At 49.6% G+C, this 19,215-nt stretch overlaps 1 protein-coding gene across 2 annotated transcripts in view; it reads right to left on the bottom strand.

The window, feature by feature from the left end:
• Positions 1-19,215, bottom strand: part of HABP2 (hyaluronan binding protein 2) — a 33,116-nt gene that overhangs the window by 4,432 nt on the left and 9,469 nt on the right. The window contains exons 2-10 of one of the 2 annotated variants that reach the window (XM_058697836.1): positions 16,190-16,226; positions 8,907-9,017; positions 7,371-7,478; positions 6,046-6,162; positions 4,721-4,840; positions 4,072-4,243; positions 2,800-2,897; positions 1,436-1,685; positions 269-411 (exon numbers count right to left, since the gene is read on the bottom strand). In XM_058697836.1, the coding sequence (XP_058553819.1) occupies positions 269-411; positions 1,436-1,685; positions 2,800-2,897; positions 4,072-4,243; positions 4,721-4,840; positions 6,046-6,162; positions 7,371-7,478; positions 8,907-9,017; positions 16,190-16,226 (1,156 nt within the window). The remainder of the gene's footprint in view (positions 1-268; positions 412-1,435; positions 1,686-2,799; positions 2,898-4,071; positions 4,244-4,720; positions 4,841-6,045; positions 6,163-7,370; positions 7,479-8,906; positions 9,018-16,189; positions 16,227-19,215) is intronic. The other variant, XM_058697837.1, reaches the window with a different exon arrangement.

Genomic DNA, 19,215 nt, shown 5'->3' with positions numbered 1-19,215 from the left:
GCTTGGGGAGGTGAAGTCAGCTAGTAAATGAGAGAGTTGGGATTCAAGGCTGAGCTCTTTCCACAACACAGTGTTGCTAGTTTCTCTTCCCCTCATTTATCACAGACCTTTGGGACTAAAAGGCTCTGGAAGAAATTCCCTTCCTTATGGAGTCTGTGACGGACCAAAAAGATAAGAACGTCTTCTAGAACCAAACCTCAGTTTTCCATCAGTAGTGAAATCCACCCAGGACAAGACCCATGGGAGGTCCACCATAGAAGACACTTGCCAATATCATTGTGGGGAATCTCGTCTCTTTCATTATAGTGGCTGTACTTGAAAACCTTCTCCACCCCGAATCTCTGCTCATGGAATTCTGTCTTCTTCAGGTCCTGGTCCCCTAACACCACTTTCAGATGTTTGGTTTTTATGCTGCAAAGGAAGGTGAGATGGTAAGAGACTGAAGCCAAGACTCTGCTCCTAGTGAGCTGTGTGACCCTGGACGGATGGCCCGACCTTCTGCAGCCGTGGCATCATCTGTGACTGTCATCTTGCTCACGGAACTCTGCTGTGGGCCCAAATAAGAAAATGTGAGGAAGCTGCTTTATTAATGGACCGCTCTACAAACGTAAGCGGAAACATATATCTCATATTTCCTGGGAGACCTTCCATTGCCCCTCGGAGTTGCTAAAGAGCAGCCAATTGACTTCTTGAACAACTATTCCTTGTACAGGCTAATGTTTGCATGTTTGAGGAACATCTCCTGGAATCCCAGAAGAAACTGTTTAATGCCAGGGTGGATTGGAAGACCTTCAAGGTCACCACCAAAACCTGGGCTATGTGGGACCAGGCCTGACCATGAACTTGGGGAACTCGGGGGAAGCGGAGATAATTCAGGCTCCTCAGTAGGTACTGGTTTGTCTAAGCCACACAGGAGTCGTGGCTGAAGACACCAGAAGGTTCATGGGAATGGCATCAGATGGCATTTTTCTATTCAAGGCCAGGCTGGAAAGGTTAAGGAAACGGGTAAATCCGGGTTCATATCCCACTTACCTATTCACTTCCCACATGACTTCTGGCAAGGTGCCAAACTTTTCCAAGACCCAGGGTTTTGTTTATGAAATGGGAATAATAATCAACTTTTTCACTGCACAGATACTTACTAAGCATTTGCTCTGTATGAAGCCCTGTACCCGGCATTGGGTATACCACAATTAATCAGAGTAAAAACCCCTATCTTCCCTCAGTAGACAGTTTTGAGGATTAACTGTCATAACACGTGCAATGCCTGTGGTAGTTCTTTTCCATCCGGTTTTATGGAGCCACTCTTTTGCCCTTAGAGCTAGATTTGACTCTCTGACCCTGCCAGAATCACCAAGATGCTGCTCAGATGGGAAGGAGAGAACACCCCCAGAGATTCGAGTCACCCTGGCCTCTGCTTTCAGCAGGCACCTACTCAGTGCAGTGGGCAGCAGTAAGCACCCAGCAGGGGTGGATCAGTGAGCCCCCACAGAAGTGGCCCTGGGGCATGGAGGCAGTCAATGGCAATGAGGTCTGCAGGGATGCCTGCCATGGGTGCTTGCCCGCCGTGCTCTTGAAGCCTCCGTAGATCCTCTTGACCTTCCCCATCTCAGTCTTCCCGCATGAGTCAAACCCTGGAAGCTTGGTCAGAGGCTCTGTGGGGCTTCCCTCTGGGTCAGCAATGTCTGAAAGACAATGCAATGCAAGAAAGACAAATCACGCTACTTCTTTTCTGTCCAAGGCCTCAGAAGGAACTTGTCAGAGGTATGACTCCAAGTCCAGCAGCTTAGCAAGTTCCAGAGCTAAAAGACCATACTGACGCATACAAAGTGGGCACACAGTAGGTGCGCAATTAATATGTGTTGAATACATTGATGGATATAAAGCAAGTCGATAGAATTAACAATGAAGATGTTGCTTCTTATTTTGATACGGAGACAAAAACGTGTGTGTAAATATATAAATCCATCACTGGGTATGTACTTAGCTATTCATAATGTACGCATGTATTTTGGGGGCTTTCTTGATGTGTAAGGGGAGATATCCAGATGAAATAGAGTGAGGGACATAAGACAATTGCACAAATAAACTGTCATACAAAGGACAGAGCAGTAAGTGTTGTATGGGTGGTGCCCTTTCCATTCCATGGGGTTTGAGAGGAGGCAGAGATAACACTTCACTTGGTAGGGTCCTGGAGGATTTCCCAGAGGCAGGGTTAGTTGAGTTGATTTCTAAAGAATGTTGGATATGGACAAGATCAGAGAGAGGATGGGGTATTCTAGACAGCGCTGACCATGAGAGAAAAGGCACAGAATTGAAACTATCCAGAGAGGTAATCCCATTGATCAGGGCGGGAGAGTGAAACATTCCAGACGTGTGCAGAGCGGTAGTCCAGAGAAGCCTGGCAGGAGGATTGTGAGGCTGGAACTCTGTCCATGTTGCGTCCTGAACGGTTATTTATGGAGTCTCAGCCAATGTTTGCTCACCGCTGTAAACTGAAGGCCTGACATAGTGCCTGACACATAGCAAGTGATCCACAAATTTGCTGAGTGCACTGACTGGGAGTTAGGACAGGAGTTTATGGTTGGATCACTGGTCTCAGTTTACAGAGGTATCTGGGCTTGCTAGGCATCCTGGAAGGGGAGCAAAGGATTGGGCATCTGGGTTTCCACTGGGATGGCAATGGGAAAAGCAGGTGTGGTGGAAGGATGGGGATGGAAGAGATGGGGTGCCAGGAAAATCCATCTAGGGATCGGCAATCTCACCATGACTGGGGCTTCTGGACAGCCACGGTCTTACCTAGGGCGGAGCAAGCTGGGATGTCACAGTACTCCCATTTCACCTTTGCATTGTTTATTTTAATGAAACACCAGGGCTTTTCATCTCCATCTGGGTTTCTAAAATGAGAACAGAAAATAGCCCACCGTCAAGGCTTGGCAAACCCACTGACCCTCATTAAAAGTCCTTCGGGTAAGCGAGTACCAGGTTCCTTGCTCCCTCTGGGACCACATTTCATTCCATTCCTCCAACACGTTAACAGATGCTGGCATATAAGTGTTTTGGGGCAAAACCTTAACTTCCAGAGGAGAATCCCAATGACCAAGAAATAGTTAACAAGCCCTGTGCCAGATCCATGGGACATATCAAATTGTTTATACGAAAAGAAATGAGATCCCTGTTGAAGATTGCCCTTTGTCAGGAAAGTGAGAGAGCCAGAGAAACATGGTGAGTGGAGGGCTCCACTGCTCAAACCTCCAAATTGCATATGTGGGAATTGTCTGAAGGCTGCCATGGACATCTGTCTGAAGACGCCTCCACGAGGGGAACAGCTCAAAGTGAGTGGTGGTGGGAGGTAACTTGTGTTTTGTACAAGGGAAATCCTCTGGCTTAATGGAACCAATTTAAAGCCATACAAAAAAAAAATTCCTGCTCCTTATATGCAGATTATGTGTGTCCTTGGCCTTGGTTAGAGCAGTGGAGGAAGCCAACAGAGCAGTCTGGGGGCAGCAGAAGGGGAAGAAGGTAACCAATCATCACCAGGGATAGAAATGGCATTATCCTTACTTGGAAAAACCTGAATATCCTTGTGGCAGAGACTGTAATGCCCATCGGACATTCCCTTTTATTCTCTACATTTCCCCCATGAAGTTATGTAGGATTACACGACTATTTCTGGCCAAGTGTTGCGGAGATGATGTGTCACTTCTAGGTTGAAGTAGTAAAAACCTCATGCTCCATTTTTGAGCCTCTCCTTGCCTTTCCTAGACATCTGAGTAACTTTGTGGAGCTAATAATCTCACCCTTATTCCCCAGCCCACATGACAAAGGCAGCAGCAGTGAAGAATAAACTCTGAGGTATTCAAGCCACTGGGATTTGGGAAGTGTTTGTTACGACAGCACAACCTAGCCTCTCCTGAGTAGGAAATCTTCCTAGAAGGAAATCTGATGAGTTTCAGTGTTCCATCCCCAAATTTCTAAGCTGGCCCAGGAACACTAAGAGCAGGGGAAAGGGACAAACCATTATCCTGATAAGCGCCCAAGACTGATCATGGGGAAGAAGGTGAATTTTACCTGCAGAAGTTGTGCTCCCCGATCCCATGGGTATCAGCATCTTCCATAAACATGTTGTAATTCTCATGCAAGAGGAGGTGGGAGTTCCAGTAAAGGCAGGAGTGCTGGTTGACTGTCTTACTCACTTTCCCTCGGTAAGAGTAGCCGTCACCAACATAGCAGTCGTCAGGACCTTGGAGAGAGCAGGCAGGGGCGTGAGAACGGACAGCAACAGACACGGTGCTCCAGGACTTGGCAGGTGTATCAAGTGGGGAAAGGATTGGACCCGAATACTGATCACCTTGAGAGTCCACCATGAATTCCAGAAAGAAAGTGGCTTGCATATTCCACATTCAGCCCAGCTTAAAACACGAAATATAGTGGTTGTGGGGAGTTGGAACGTAGTTCTCACACAAGTACTGGTGGCAACCTGTAGGTTGAGGCTCAAGGATGCCCAGGTGCGCTTAATTCACCCGCACTCTATCCCCGTTTATGACTTTGTTTAAAAGCCAGGCACACTCTATGCCCTGAGGTTGGAAGGCTGGGGCAGTAGTAGAGTTTGGACATCTTGACATGACTCCCATTCTGGAACAAAACCCAAACGGAAGAGAATTCCAGGGCCCTCACTGTGGCGCTGAGTTTCTGACGAGGTGGTGGTAGAGACCCATACCTATTTCACAGAATTTCCCCTTGAACTGTTCGGGGCAGGTACAGACGAACTTGGTTCTCCGCTTATGCCGGGAGCAGATGCCACCATTTTGGCAGGGATTCGGCCGGCACGCAGGAACCGCTGTGAATACAGGAAGTGGGGCCAGGAAGGCTCTTCAGAAGGAGTTGCAGCTACATCTGAGATGACGAGGAGATACCGGTGGCACTCTTCTGGTGCCCATCCTTTCACAAAATATGGGTTACCAAAGGAGAAAGACAGACCCACTGACACTCTAGTAAAGGCAGACACGAACCTTAAGGACATAAAACAAACATGGATGAGGCAATACGATGGAGGCCATGCCAAAAAGAGTATGTAAGTAGACGGGTCACTCAGTTAGGAATAGGAGGCATGGACTGAGCGGGAATCTGGGGCCCGTCTGAGCTAGGTTGAAACTTGGCTCTGCCCTTAATAGCTGTGTGACTATGAGCGAGTTAGTTAACTTCTCTGAACTTCAGCCCCTTCATCTATGAAGCTCTGACTTGTGGTATTTTGGGAAGAATCTAAGAAAAAATGTAAATCTCTTGGGACAATGCCTGACTCACAGCAGTGACTAAATACAGATTTAATCCCTATGTGGTCCATTCCAGGAATAGACCACCTTCCTGGAGGAAGTGAGTTTCAAAATGATTCTTTTTGGATGGGTTAGTTAATTCCCACCAGACTCTTTAGGGAGGGTGCATTTTAAATTTCATTTTTCAATGCTTATTTATTTTAAGAGAGAGAGAGAGAGACAGAGCACGAGCGGGGCAGGGGCCGAGAGAGAGGAAGAGAGAGAATCCCAGGCAGGCTCCATTCCAGGCTCTGAGCTGTCAGCACAGAGCCCAACTCAGGGCTCAAACTCACAGCCCATGAGATCATGACCTGAGCCAAAGTTGGATGCTTAACCCACTGAGCCATGCAAGTGGTCCAGGGATGGTGCATTTTAAAGTTTGTTTGTTTGTTTGCTTAGAAGGGCAGCGCAGGGGAGGGGCAGAGGGAGAGGGAGAGAGAGAATCCCAAGCAGGCTCTGCACTGTCAGCACAGGAGCCCGATGCTGGGCTTGATCTCATGAACCGAACCGTGAGATCATGATCTGAGCCAAAATCCAGAGTCAGGTGCTTAACTGACTGAGCCACCCAGGTGTCCGGGGTGGTGCATTTTAAAAAATGTCCTAGTTAAAAGCATCATCTTGGATGCTACTGAAACATCAGAGGTATTGGGACTTCCATGCAATGGGTTGCAGACATCGCAGGCACAAGCCAGATAGAGAAAACCTCGCCTAGAAGGGGGCCTCCAGCACTTACCTGTGGAGCAGTCTGAGCCATTGTAAGGGTGTTTGCAGGCGCAGCGGTAGTAGGGAGGACTCTGGGTAATGAGACATTCGCCCCGGCCACACGGTTTGTTTTTGCACGTGTTTTGCACTGTAGGAGATCCATAGAGAAGCAGGGGACATGATTTGGGGGTACATCTTACTTACTGGGGTACCTGTACAGTACAACATTTGGGGGTGCTGGTGAGGGGTGACTGATAGCATGCCCTTGTCTGTGGTCCTGAAACATCCTGGACAAAATGTTTGTTTGTTTGTTTTTAAATAAATCCTTAGATCATGGATGATTGCACCCCAGTTCCTTCCAAGGCTCATGTTCTTTATTATTCTATCTTTATTAAAAAAAAAAAACACCTTGATAATTTTTACACCTTCAACAAACAAATAGAGCTGCAATTTTAATTTCTCCACTTTCGAGTTGATTTTGTGTTCCATTTACAATTTTGTCATTCTTTTGGGCAGTTGAGGGACGAAGCCAGATACTATGTTTATGCCTGATACCCCAACCATCCTGAAACATTGATCAAAAAACCTGTAGTATTGAAAATGGAAGGAAGGAATGAAGAGGGCCCAGAGGAAAGAGGACAATCATGTCTCTAGATAAAGATCCTCATGGCTCCCCTCACCCCAGTTAGATGGTTGCCAGATGGAGCAGAATTCAGGTTCTCTCTAGGGGTGCAGTTAGCCCTTAAGAGTTCTATTCTCAATATCTTACCACAGAGCTTCAGGTTATGCCCATAAGAGGTCACTAAAGGCAGAAAGAGTTTTTACCAGAGTCTCCGTAAGTGAGGAGGGTAGGAAGAAAGAACATGGGGATGGGAGCCAGGCACCAGGGCTCCGATTTCTTCTTTTCTCCTAACTAGCTGTGTGACCATGAGCAAATCCCTTGTATCTCTGGGCTCCCTTCCTCTAGATGGGTTGCGCCTTCCATGCCTTCAGATTCTTCCTGCTGTCTCATTTGAGAGCAGAATTGCTCTGTTGTAGTTAATATAAACAGTCTAAGCAACAACAAGTCCTGAGTTTAGAATACATCTCAGTCAGGGTCCAGCTCTTATCTCCTCTTAGCCTCAGTGTTCCCATCTGTACGGTGGTTATCCTAGTCCTAGCCAATATGCATGGGTGAGGATTCAGTGCGATGCTGCTTATTACCATGCTGAGGAGTCCATTACGGATGATCCGATATGTACAGCTATGATCCTTTCCATGAAATCATTCAGCCCTTCTCTACCCCCTAGACATGGAGGAGGAGCAGCCTCTTGTTCAACTCAGAAGGAAGAGTGAATCCAGTAAAACTGCACTTACCATTCTGACACCTGTGTCCAGAGAAAGGGGCTGGACAGCTGCACGTGAAGGTGTCCCCACTGACAAGGCAGTCCCCGTTGCGTTTGCAGGGGTTGTCCAGGCACGGATCTAGGATACGTGAGCAGAAGTCAACGTGCAGCAAACGGCAGGTGAGAAGCCCCCGACTTTCTCATCAGATTGCAGCCTCCTGCCCCGCCTGAGAGAGCACATTCACAGCCAGGGACCGGGGACAGGGGGAAACATGGGCTGCCCTTAAAGAGCAAGGAAGACTGCAGTCACACGACCAGAGAGAGGGATTCGGGTTAGTAAGAGGACCGGCGAGAAGGAATCTCATTGAGTTTCTCATTGAGAAACTCCCCTTTTCCACCATCAGTGTTTTTCTCCTCCCAGTCTCGCTGGGAGTGCCACGGGGTCTGCCTCTGATGCTGAAGGCATTTCACAAGCCTGAAGACCTCCCCTACTCCCAGTGCCCAGGGGTGGAGGTCAGGAGTGGGGAAAGAAAACCCACCCCTAATGAAACACAAGCTTTCTGAACATCAGGAAAGAAGACCAAAGGCAAGAGGGTGACAGAAGAATTGGCGGCGAGGAGGAAATGACCCAGTGGCCTTCATCTTTCTTCAACTACTTGTTCAGTTAGATTTTGTCATATTTCATCTGTGCCTTTGGCTTTTCATGGTTGTCTGAATGGATCTTCCCTTGGGGAATTCTTTATCCTTCTGTTCACACACATTGTTCTTTGGTTCAGGAACTAGGATCCCTGGGCCCAGCTCTTGTTTTGATGGTCCCTTCTGATGTTCCCCTGATGCCCTGTATCTTGGCCCTGCCTTCCAGGCCACTTCGCACAGTTACACAGTTTTTATTCCAGCTGCTGAGTGCTTTCCATTTCTTCTCCTGGCTTAGTCACATGGTTTTTTCTTGGGCCCAGCTTCTCGTTTTCCCTTCTGTCCCCTTGCTTGGGTTAAGAAGCCATAAGCACAAAAACAAACGTAGAGGCACGTGTGTGAGTCCACACACACACAGGCACGCACACACCAACAACCATACAAAGCTTCTGAAGAGTATAAAGAGAGAGAAAAACACGGCACAAGTGGAACAGAAATCTCAACCTTAAATCTGTGAATGCCGCAATCTGGTGCCTAATGCTGATGCCAGCCTCTTCGGCATAATTAGGACCTACCTGTAATCAAAGCCGGGAAGTGATTTTGAGCATGACTTTGACTCACAGTCTTGGGAGACCTGGTGAAGATGAGCTAACTCGCTGTATGACCTTGGCTAAGGTTACTCCACTCCTGGCCTCACTTGCTTCATCTGTCATTTGAGAGTGGGACAGATAGTCTCTAGGAACCTCCCCAGTCCTCCTAGTGCATGACTCTAGCTGGAAAAAAACGCCAGCCTGAGTCATTTATCTGGTACCCATTTTATGATGCCGGTCAGAGAGGAGGAGAGAGATACTTGCATATACAGTCACACACAGACCCTAATTTAAGTGCGCTGCCCTTCTCCCAGGAGGGTCCCCCGAACAGCTTTGGCACCTACCGTCCTCCGTGTAGTACCAGTCGGGATTCTCCTGGTAGGCAAGAGTATCACTGCTGTTCTCTTCATGGTTGTAATACTCGTAGCTACTCTCATAGTAGTCAGGGGTCCAGTCTACAGAAGTGGGAAGAGGACAGAAGAAAAAACCAAAAACCCTAATCATTAGACCTACAGATTTCTAAGTCCTGAAGGAGGATTCATGGGCCTTTCCAGCTCCTCTACTGATGGGGCAGACAGAGGGCTTAGGCATTGTGAGTTTTCATCTGGGGTGTGTTAGGACCCCACAAGGCAGTGTTGGCATCTGGCAGGGTCCAGAGGCCCTGACTGGAAATGGGGAGAAGTCAAGTTCTTGCTTTTCACTGTGACCTGGGACAAGCTACTTATATTCTTGGTGCCTCCGTTTGCTTATCTGTAAACAGCAGGAAGATGGTTAGGATCTTGAAGGTCTCCAAGGTCCTGTAAAAGACGTGCCCAGGGTCAGAGCCAGTGGCACCTGAGTGCCTTGCTGTGCACTTCTGTGAATAAGCTTTCTTCCTGGGCCTTTGTTAGTCGGTCACCTTCGCCTATGAAGTCAAAGAAACCCGTCACTTTGCTCTCGGTCACGGCATCAAACTACTCCCAACTTGTACCTATAGAATCATCCTAACAGCTAGTATTTGTTGAGCCTCTACTAGGATTAGGCCCTGTAATAAGCATTTTATGTGAACCATTTCACTTCATCCTCATAATAACCTGGGAGGCATATTGCTATCTCTACTTTCAGTTGAGAAACCTGAGGCTGAAAGAAGTGGTTACTGGCCCTGAGTCACATAGTTAGATAAATGGCAGGATGTGAACCAAGGCGGTTTATCCCCATAGAACCTCTAAACTGCACTGGCTTAGCTGCTTCAATTGACCTCTTACACGGCCTCAGCTAATTCCCCCTTCCCCTTGGGAAAGGGATCCAACCATCCCCATTGCATACCCAGCCTGCTAATTAGGATTCGCCCAAGGACAGCCTTGAGAAGATTCATGGATTTTGCCCAGTGAAAGGCAGGGTTGTATATGACATTGTCCACGGGTGTAAACCTCACACCGGGCCAGTCCGTTGGGAAGAGCAAGCGTGTGTAAGGCTGGACTCAGGCTCCTTGCTGTCTGGGGCCTTGGAAGATGCTGGTAGCTCCTGTGGCTCGTGGAGAGAAGCTTGGGATTTGAAGAAAGTTGGGTTGACTCTGCTCTCTCCAGCTGGCAGGAATATGGCAAGGCGGCAGGTTGAAGCTCTAAGGAAGCTGTCCAGAGATGCATATGATAATGAGGCGGGAGCAAATGCGGATGGGCGACTTGAAAAGGCACTCCCGCAGAGCCAGCTGATGGCTGGAGCATGGCACTTTACCTAAGGCTGATTATCAACCACATTATCTCAGTCTCTCTCCGTCGTTCCCTTATAGTCTTTATCTCTTTGGCTTTTGAAAAATCGACTTTCGCACAATGGCTGTTTTATATTTCCCATTAAAATGGAACTATCTTTTTATTTCCTTTTTGAATACGCCAACTCTGGTTCCTTGCCAAAGTTTCACCTCATTTATCACAGTGTCAAGTCAAGCCTCCCCTTGCTTGCTCATTATTTCTCCCGAGCTGCTTTTCCCCGCTCTGAAAATGCTCCCAGAGGAGGCCACCTTTCCAGGGATGAGGATCTAGGTTGAAGATAAGGCCATTGTCTTCCCAGAGCAAATAAAGTTTCTTTCCATCTAGCATGATAAAGCAGAGAATGAGAGTGAGAAAGTGAGGGGGAGAAAACCGTTTTTCTGAGTTTGACATGAAAGATTTCAAACTGACATTTGGGAGAGACAATGGGTGGGTAATGAGATGATTACATCATTTATTTATTTCTTTTTTCCTTAGAGAATTTGTTTTTGTTTTTCCAAACAGGCGTTTATAGATAAGTGCCTCCGGAGCGCTCCTGTGATTTCTCCCAGCCCTCCGACAGGTTGAAGGTCGGACGGGCTAATCTCAGCTACGCCATTAAGACTCATTCCCTTTGCAGATATTTGGAAAGGGGGAAGCTTTTTACGTAAATGGAGCTGTGTGACTTTTCTAGGTGGTGGGGGATGGCTATAATGTCTGCTTGAGAATTTTTACTGGAATCTGGCTTTGTTAACAAGCTGTGCTCATCCCTCGGTGAAGTTAAAGAGGGGATAAAACACGTAGGCTTGGAGTCATACTTCTGCTAAACCAGGCAAAAAGTCCCTGCTACTCCCCAGGGCCTGGGGCCCTTGGTTGAGGTGGATAGAAGCAGTAGAGGTCCAGTGGCCCCAGGTCACCAGAAGCCATCCGATAGAAGTACTGTGCAAGGAAAGGCACCAAGATCCTTTACATTTGGGGCGGCTGCAACACGCTTTCAGAATGCTTTATAGAAGCATCACCCGGCAGGGTTTCTCCACCTCCAAACTTAAAGTTGATGTTGTCTTTTCTATTCTGTTGGCACTTAATCCCACTGTCTACATAAGAAAAGTGTGTTGGGGTGCCTGGGTGGCTCAGTCAGTTGGGCGTCTGACTTCGGCTCAGGTCACGATCTCACAGTTCGTGGGTTCGAGCCCCGCGTTGGGCTCTGTGCTGACAGCTCAGAGTCTGGAGCCTGCTTCCGATTCTGTGTATCCCTCTCTCTCTGCCCCTCCCCAACTAGTGCTCTGTCTCTGTCTCTCAGAAAAAACAAAAACAAAAACAAAAAAACGTTAAAGAAAAGTGTGTTGTGCCCCTACGATGGGCCTACTATTATGCCGGGTTCGAGGAGGCTTTGGGAATAATGAAGAGTGGCCTCCACTCACAGGAACTTCCAGAATAGGGTGGGTGGGGGAAGAAATCCAGCCAAGAAAGGAAATGAAAGGGTAGTGGAAAGTCAGGGGAGCTGGATGTGGCCAGGCCTAGGTCAAGTCTTCAAGGTCCACATTGGCATTTTAGCATTGTATGAGCCAATTGGATGGGGAAAAATGGCCCCAAGTCTCCACCCTTGCCGGTAGCCACATCTTTTGCAGTGTGACTTTACAGCTCCTCCTACCAAAAGATGGACTTGATTTCCCTGCCCCTTGGGTCTGGACTGGCCTTGGGACTTGCTTTGACCAATAGCATGTGGTAGAAAGACAGCATGCTAGCTCCAAGCTGGGTCTCAAGAAGTCTTTTGCACTTCCTCTCCCTCTCTCTCTCTCTCTCTCTCTCTCTCTCTGCCTGTCTCTCACACCCTTGTGACTGCCATGTGAACGGGTCGGGCCGATTCTATGGAGGATAAGAGAACCTGTGGGGCAACAGGAGGCCCAGCAGTTCCGGTCAAGGCCTCAAAGGCCTCAGACATATGAGAGCCCAGCCAATCTACCAGCCGACTGCAGACAGGTAAGGAGGCCCAGCCAACATCAGCTGAGCCTGGTCCAGACCGGAAGAACGGTCCAGCTGAACCCAGTCTAAATTGCCAACCCAAAGAATTAAGACATTATTCTATTAAGAATAAGAATTAATACGTGATTAATGGTTGAAGCCACTCAGTTTAGGGTAGCATAGTATGCAGTAATAACAAATAAACACATGGGCCTTGATTGATAACTGGGTTGCTAGTGGGATAAGAATTTTAGGTACTATAGCATTCCTCAGTGGCCTAGAAGGCTGTAGAGTCTTAGGTTTCCGGGCTGCATCTCAGATGGCACCTCTCTCTTATGGTCCTTATTTAACTTTGTCTATCTGATTGTGTCCCCTAACTAGAGTGTTGGTGTCTTAAAAGCAACGACCGTGTCTGTTCCTCTTTCTACCCCTCAGTGCCCAGCACAGAGCCCTCTATGCAGTTAATGTATGTATGTGACAAGTGAGTTCTTCCCTCTGTGTTTGGGCCTCCCTTCATTCTGACTGGCCTGCACACGGCAGGCACACAGCTCGGCTAGCAAAGTTGGTATCTGTTTGGAACCGAGCAAACAGGAAGTGTGGGAGAGAAACTACGTGAGATTTGGGTCCGACGTATTTGGTGAAGAAAATGCCTGATGAGCTCCGTAGGAGTCTAGAAACTTGTCCAAGTGCTTTCCTGCATACAGAGGGATTACAGCCTGACATGAAATTGGGTTCCATTGCTGGATTATTGGAAAACACTCCAGGTTCAGATACAGATTATTGGAGGCTTTCTCTAGGCTGTAGAAAAGGAGAAGGCTTTGGGGGAATGTGGGAGCAGCTGTGAGAAGCATTTTGTATTAGGTGTAAAAAGAAATCCTCGTGCATTTCTCTATTTATCAGAATCTGCTTCTAGAATTTATCAGGAAGGATGATGAAAGTATCCTGAGCTAACTCAAATCATCCCAGTGATTGGTTACTGCCTATTTTCTATGTTCTGGACACTCTACTAAATAAGTGTGGTTACACATAATCTTATTTAAACCGAGAGAAACCCCATGGCATAGTTATTACTATTCCTATTACACGGAAGAGGGAAAAAAAAAGGAAGTGGTGTTATCAGGGCCCAGGTCAACCCAACTCCAAGTCTGGTTTGCTTTTCCACCTGCCCAGGAGCCCCTTGTGGGTTTGTGTTTCATGAAACTCCACGGGTTTTCGCTTCCAGGAAGTAACACACATTGAGAAATCTCTTTTAGCCCATGCTCCAAGTCCCCGGTCCGGGATTACTGTGCTCTGTAGCGGGGGTCTCTCGGAAAGAGCTCCGAGTTTGTGAGATGGGCTCTGCAGCTGCTCTAGTTAAGGAGCTTGCCAGATGTGCGGAACGGAATAAAAATCTCTGGAATGCCGTCCCTGTTGGCATCATCCATCACTGTGGCACAGACAGCTCCTCCGAGGGCCTCCCCCAAACCCCAGCCCTGTTGGCCTGCATTCGACGCTTCCAATCCAGCTGACAGGGCAAGCCCAGCAGAGACCCTCCCTGGCAGGCGGCAGGACAGCTGATGGATGGGCTCAGCTCGTGTTGCTGGGCAGAAACAAGCCAGCTTTGAAGAGGCATTTCCGCAGGCCCGCTGGCTGTCACGGCACCTGCTTTGGGGAGATGAGCGGAGTCTGTGCTGTTTGATGACCACCTCCTCGGCCACCCATTGGGGACTGTGGCCTGGGCACCTTCTGCTCCAGCAAAACCCTCACTGCGCACCGTCTCCAGCAAAACCAACTACAGAAGTGGCTTGCCCGTGGACGTGCGTGTGGTGTTTCCTTGGCCACGCTGCTTTCCAAAGCCAGCTGGGAGCTGACAAGTTCCATCAAAGCACAACCCCCATGTGAAATTAAATCAGATACTAACAGGGGCTTGATTAAAACCTAACCTGCTCTTTGCAGAAAGGCCCAGCTACCGCGTCTCACCCAGATGCACGGCCAGAGGTTGACCCGACACCTCGAGACGGACTTAGGAGCCCAGGGATGGCAGGCTCCGGGGTCCTGTCATCGGCTCACCAGACTGGCAGAAGCTACTGGCATAGTTCTTATAGGGCCAGGAATTTCAGAAGGTTAAATCCAACACTCTCCACTCGCTACTAAAGTGGCTTTTCAGCTCGTGTTGAAATGCCACCAGTGATGGAGAACTGACCACCTCCCAAGAGCCCAACAGCACATCCAGGTTTTTGGACAACTCGGATGGACAGGAAGTTCTTCCTGTTTGCAGACCAAATCTGATCCTCCAGCTTCTGATCTATCTCCTGAAAGCTGGAAGCCTTAAGAACACAGAGCACGGACCTCTTCCCTTTTCGGGCGTCTGTGTTTAGCGGGGCCACTGGCTACAGCTGTTCAGGTTGTTCATGGCACAGTAGCAAGGTGCCACAAACTCATGGTGATTGTAGGTGTCTTTTTGCAGTTTTCTGGAAGATGGCAGCCCAGCGTCTTGAGGTAAACACGTCTCTTAATTCTCAGAAAGTTGACCTCACGGACTAGCGGGGGGTCTGCTTTTCATTTACTTGAAGAGAGCGAGGTCTCTTGAGTTTTCCAAGCTGTTCGTCCACTGCGTGACCCCACCGTTCTGGAGCTCCAACATCTAGACCAAATGTCTAGATGGCCCCTCCAATGGGGCCTGAGAGTTGTGTGCTGAAGGCCAGGGGAGGGGACAGCTCTTCCCACCTCTTAGCTTTGGACCCTGCCCCCCCCACCCCCCCGCCGTTGGACTCCACATGCAGATACTGGTGTGGCCAGCTGGGGGAGCCCTCTGACGCATGATTCCTCCAAGGAACGGAATTCTACCCTGTTGAATAGAACACTCTCCTTTGCTTTGAGGAAAGACACGGACCCTCTCAAAACCCACACACCGTGTTCAATTTCACAAACCTTCCGTGAGCATGTGGGGTAGACAAAGGTCAGACATCCCTTGCCCTGAGCCAGCACAAGTCTGTCTGCCCACCCAGTGCTTTGCCGCTGGAGAGTATTGACCATCACGTGGAATTTGCCCCAGTTGTCTCCAACTTGCCTCCAAATACGCCCCTGACCCAAAGTTTAGATGTGACTAAAATTTACCATCTCCATGTGCTGTCTGCCTGGCTCTCGTTCCCCTGTGGGTGACCGACACAAGCCACTGCCAGTGCCGGCCTCTGCCCTGATGGAGTTGTGCCTTGGTTCTTGGAAGGGAGACTTGGGCCCAGAGTCAAGAGACCGAGGTTGGATGATGGCAGGAAAGAACAGCTCTGCTCAGCTGGGGCACAGCTGAGGGTACCAGGCAGAGGGGACAGGACAGAGACAAGGTGACAGAGAGAGTCTGTGAGAGACAGAGCCGTCGTGAAAGGGTCTGGGGAAACAAACCAGGCAGAGGGGCAGTGGGAGGGGGGCTCGTGGGAGGCCGCCACAGGGGCGGCTCAGCCTGAGGGCTGCCTGCATGGCCCAGCACAGGGGGCCTGGCTCCCCACCCACGGGGTGAAGTGAGTGAGGGTCCAGGTTGGCCTGCCTGGAGCCAATAATTGCTCCATGCCACCCTCACTTTGCGTTGGCCTTTTCATCTCATCTCAGCCACTAATGGGCTGTGTAACCTCTGGCATCCCTCCCTGGGCCTCAGTTTCCTCTTCTGTAAAATGAAGGGACTTAACTGTATCAGCAGTTTTTCCCTTGGGGTCCCGAGACAGGGCATCGGGGGCATCCGCGGGCAGCTCGAAATTTAGCAAAGCATTGTGCGTGTGCGTGTGCGTGTGCGTGGAGGGACAAACACCCAAGAGAGCATCTTTCTGGGAAGATTCTTGAAGGGGTCCGTGGCACTTCGGAACTCTTTGAACGCCGAGGTTGTGCCAACACTTACACGCGTGGGTCCCCTCTCCTCCATCCCAGAGCAGCCTGTAGCTTGTGGGGAGCCCCTGGAAGATCCACACACTCACCTGGGTCCGGGTCTACGAGTAAAGACATCAAGGAGAACTGCAAAAAAGCAAAAATGAAAACAGAAAACCAACACAGGGCTGAGCAAGGTTGAGTCTGCTGGCTGGCTGGATGCCTCCCCGAGCTCCTGCCAGCTGAGAGCAGCTTCTCCCAGGGTCACATGTCAGGATCAGGAGTGCTGGGTGCCTTCGGATGGCTGTAGCTGGGACAGGTTAGAGGGAGGGGGCGGGACTTCTTTGAAGACGCCCCCTCCTCCCCTTCTTCCCGTGCCCGTTGAGGATTCTCCTTGGTAGGGACTCGGTGCTTGTGCCTACCCGGTCTCGGGCTGTGGCCTGGCTGCCCAGGTATTGACAACCATGTCCCTGACCGTGATGAACACGTACGGAGCCTCTCCTCTCCGCCTGATTGTGCGTTGCTGCATTTCATTCCTATAACGGCCCTATGAGGAGGCTTCTATTAGCCCATGTACAGACGAGAATATTGAGGCTTACAGGTCACACAGCTGTGATCCGATTCGGATTCACACTCCAGTCTGGGGGAGCCTTGGGTGACAGCTCCTTGGGCGGGGGATGGACAGATGCTTAAAACTCTCCAGTGCCTTCCCATAGTTCTTGGAAGAAAACACAAGCACCTGCCACAACCTATAATCCTCCGGCCATACCCTTCCCTTCCACCGCCCAGTACTAATCCCCAGCCACACCCGGGTTCAAACTGGCACTGGCCAAGGTCCTCCCACCTCAGGGCCTTTGCACCTGCTCTTACTTCTATGTGGAAGGCTCTCTCCCGTGACCATTGCTAGGTCTTAGCTTAAATGTCATTTTCTCCAGGAGGCCTTCCCCAGCTCGCCGTGGGTGTGACACGCCCCCCACACACTGTTTTGTCATTATATCCATTCATTTCCTCCATAGTTCTTGTTGTGCCATGTCGCTCTTGTCTATTTGCATGTTACCTATTTCTTACATTGACTCCGCCCTCCAGAAAGGCAAAGATCTCGTCTGTTTCATCACTGATGTATTACCCCATACTGAGAGTAGGCACATGACAGTCCCGAAAAAGGTTTTGTTGAATAAATAAACAGTCTTATGAACAATTCCTTTTAGAGCACAGTACTTGTCGGAAAAAGAAAGTTTTATTCATTTAAGAGCTGGAAATATATTCTTTTATTTAAGTCGAGGGTAAGCAAACTAAGGCCCTTGGGGCCAAACCCAGAAGTGTCGTTTTATAAATACAATTTTTTTTAAGTTTATTTGTTTGAGAGAGATGGAGACAGTGTGAGTGGGGGAGGGGCAGAGAGAGAGGGAGAGAGAGAGAGGATCCCAAGCAAGCTCCGGGCACGGGGCTCGGTCTCATGAAACCGAGAGATAATGACCTGAGCCGAAACCAAGAGTGGGACGCTCAACGGCAAATAGAGAATCTCGTTGGAACACAGCCATGCCTGTTTTTAAGTGTTGTCTTCGACTGCTTTTGTGCCACAACCGCAAAGTCGTCGTGATAGAGACCATACAGCTCCAGATATTTCCTATCTGGCCCTTTCCAGGCGAAGCTTGTCGACCTCGGATTTAGAAAAGGAGGGCTCTGTCACCCGCACAGTTCTCCCTTTTGGGTCTTGGCCACCAGAAGGCACTGGTCAATGTGATCATTTTCCCGGCACTCGCATCAACCTGGGGAGTGTGGTATATTTTCCTCCTCTCCCCTCAGCAGAGGTTTTAATTTTCTGTTTGACTGTAGGCCTCCTTAACCGTTTTGGGAACTAGGCAGATGATACATCGGAAAGGACAGGTAAGGCGCACCTGGGTGGCTCAGCCGGCGAAGCGTCCGACTCTTGATTTTGGCTGAGATCACGGTCTCACGGTTTGTGAGATAGAGCCCCACATCGGGCTTTGCGCTGAGCGTGGAGCCTGATGAAGATTTTCTCTCTCTCTCTCTCTCTCTCTCTCTGCCCCTCCCCCACTCACGCACGTGTGCGCGTGCGCTCTCAAAATAAATAAACTTAAAAAAAAAAAAAAGAGGCAGGTTAAAAAAAAAGAATGCATCCTGACTTGAGGTACCGAGGGCGCAGTATCCACAGTGGAATTCTTGACAAAAATGCTTCTCCCGAGTCTACTCACGAGAAGCACGACAGGTGCAGGTTGTGGCCGTTCAACAGAACAACTAGCCGAGGCCCTGCAAAAATGGCAGTGCCGTGAAAGACAAAGAAGGTGGGAAGGCTGTTCTTTACTAAGTGAGAGTAAAGAGACGTGACAACCCAAGGCCATGAGAGGTCCTGGATTTAAAAAAAGAAAAAAGAAGCCGTAAAGGACATTGTTGGGGCAATCGGGAAACTGGAGTGTAGACTGATGTTAGAGAATCTTATTGTGCGGCTTATTCTTCCCACTCTTCTGTAGGTTTGGCAAATTGTGACATACACCGCTGGGGAGGGGAAGGCATGCAGAGAGGAAGAGTGGCCATTTGCTGTCTGGACGGGGCCCACGCCTGCTTAATTGCCTCAGGGTCATCCGGCCTGGTTTCTGCAAAGAATGACATGGGGCGGGGGCGGGGTATCTTGTTTGGGAAGGGGGTTGATAGTGGGGAGCCTGACGGAGAAAGGGCGGGTTCAGGTCTTAAGGGTGTTCCTGGGCCTCGGGACTTGAACGGGGTAGAATCCGAAGGTGACTCCTCCAGGCTTGAGCACCAGGGCGGTAACCAAGGGAGGGCCGTGAGACAGCCCCGAGTGCAAATGTGACCCCTCCTGCCAACTCTGCGTCGATCCGGTCCTTCGCCTTGCATCACCTTCCCTCCACGGAGCTTGTCCGGAGGGCAGGGCCTGCCCCTCTCCCCATGCTCCCCCAGCCCAGAGGAGATAGCCCCTGAATTCTCCCATTTGCACTGAACAGTGTGGACCGTGCCTGGCCACGCTCAGCCTTCGAGAAGTGGGCAGGACAGGAGAGAGGACTTCAAGGAACATGGTTCCTCAGGGCCCAGCGTGGCCAAGGCCCTCTGACTCCTGGACCTGGGCCAGAACCCCGAATCTGAGCTCTGAGCCGGAGCG

The sequence above is a fragment of the Neofelis nebulosa genome, chromosome 13 (genome assembly GCF_028018385.1).
Source record: "Neofelis nebulosa isolate mNeoNeb1 chromosome 13, mNeoNeb1.pri, whole genome shotgun sequence".
Lineage (NCBI taxonomy): Eukaryota > Metazoa > Chordata > Mammalia > Carnivora > Felidae > Neofelis > Neofelis nebulosa.
The sequence above is the reverse complement of the archived record's forward strand: the minus strand, read 5'-3'. Positions and strand labels throughout refer to the sequence as shown.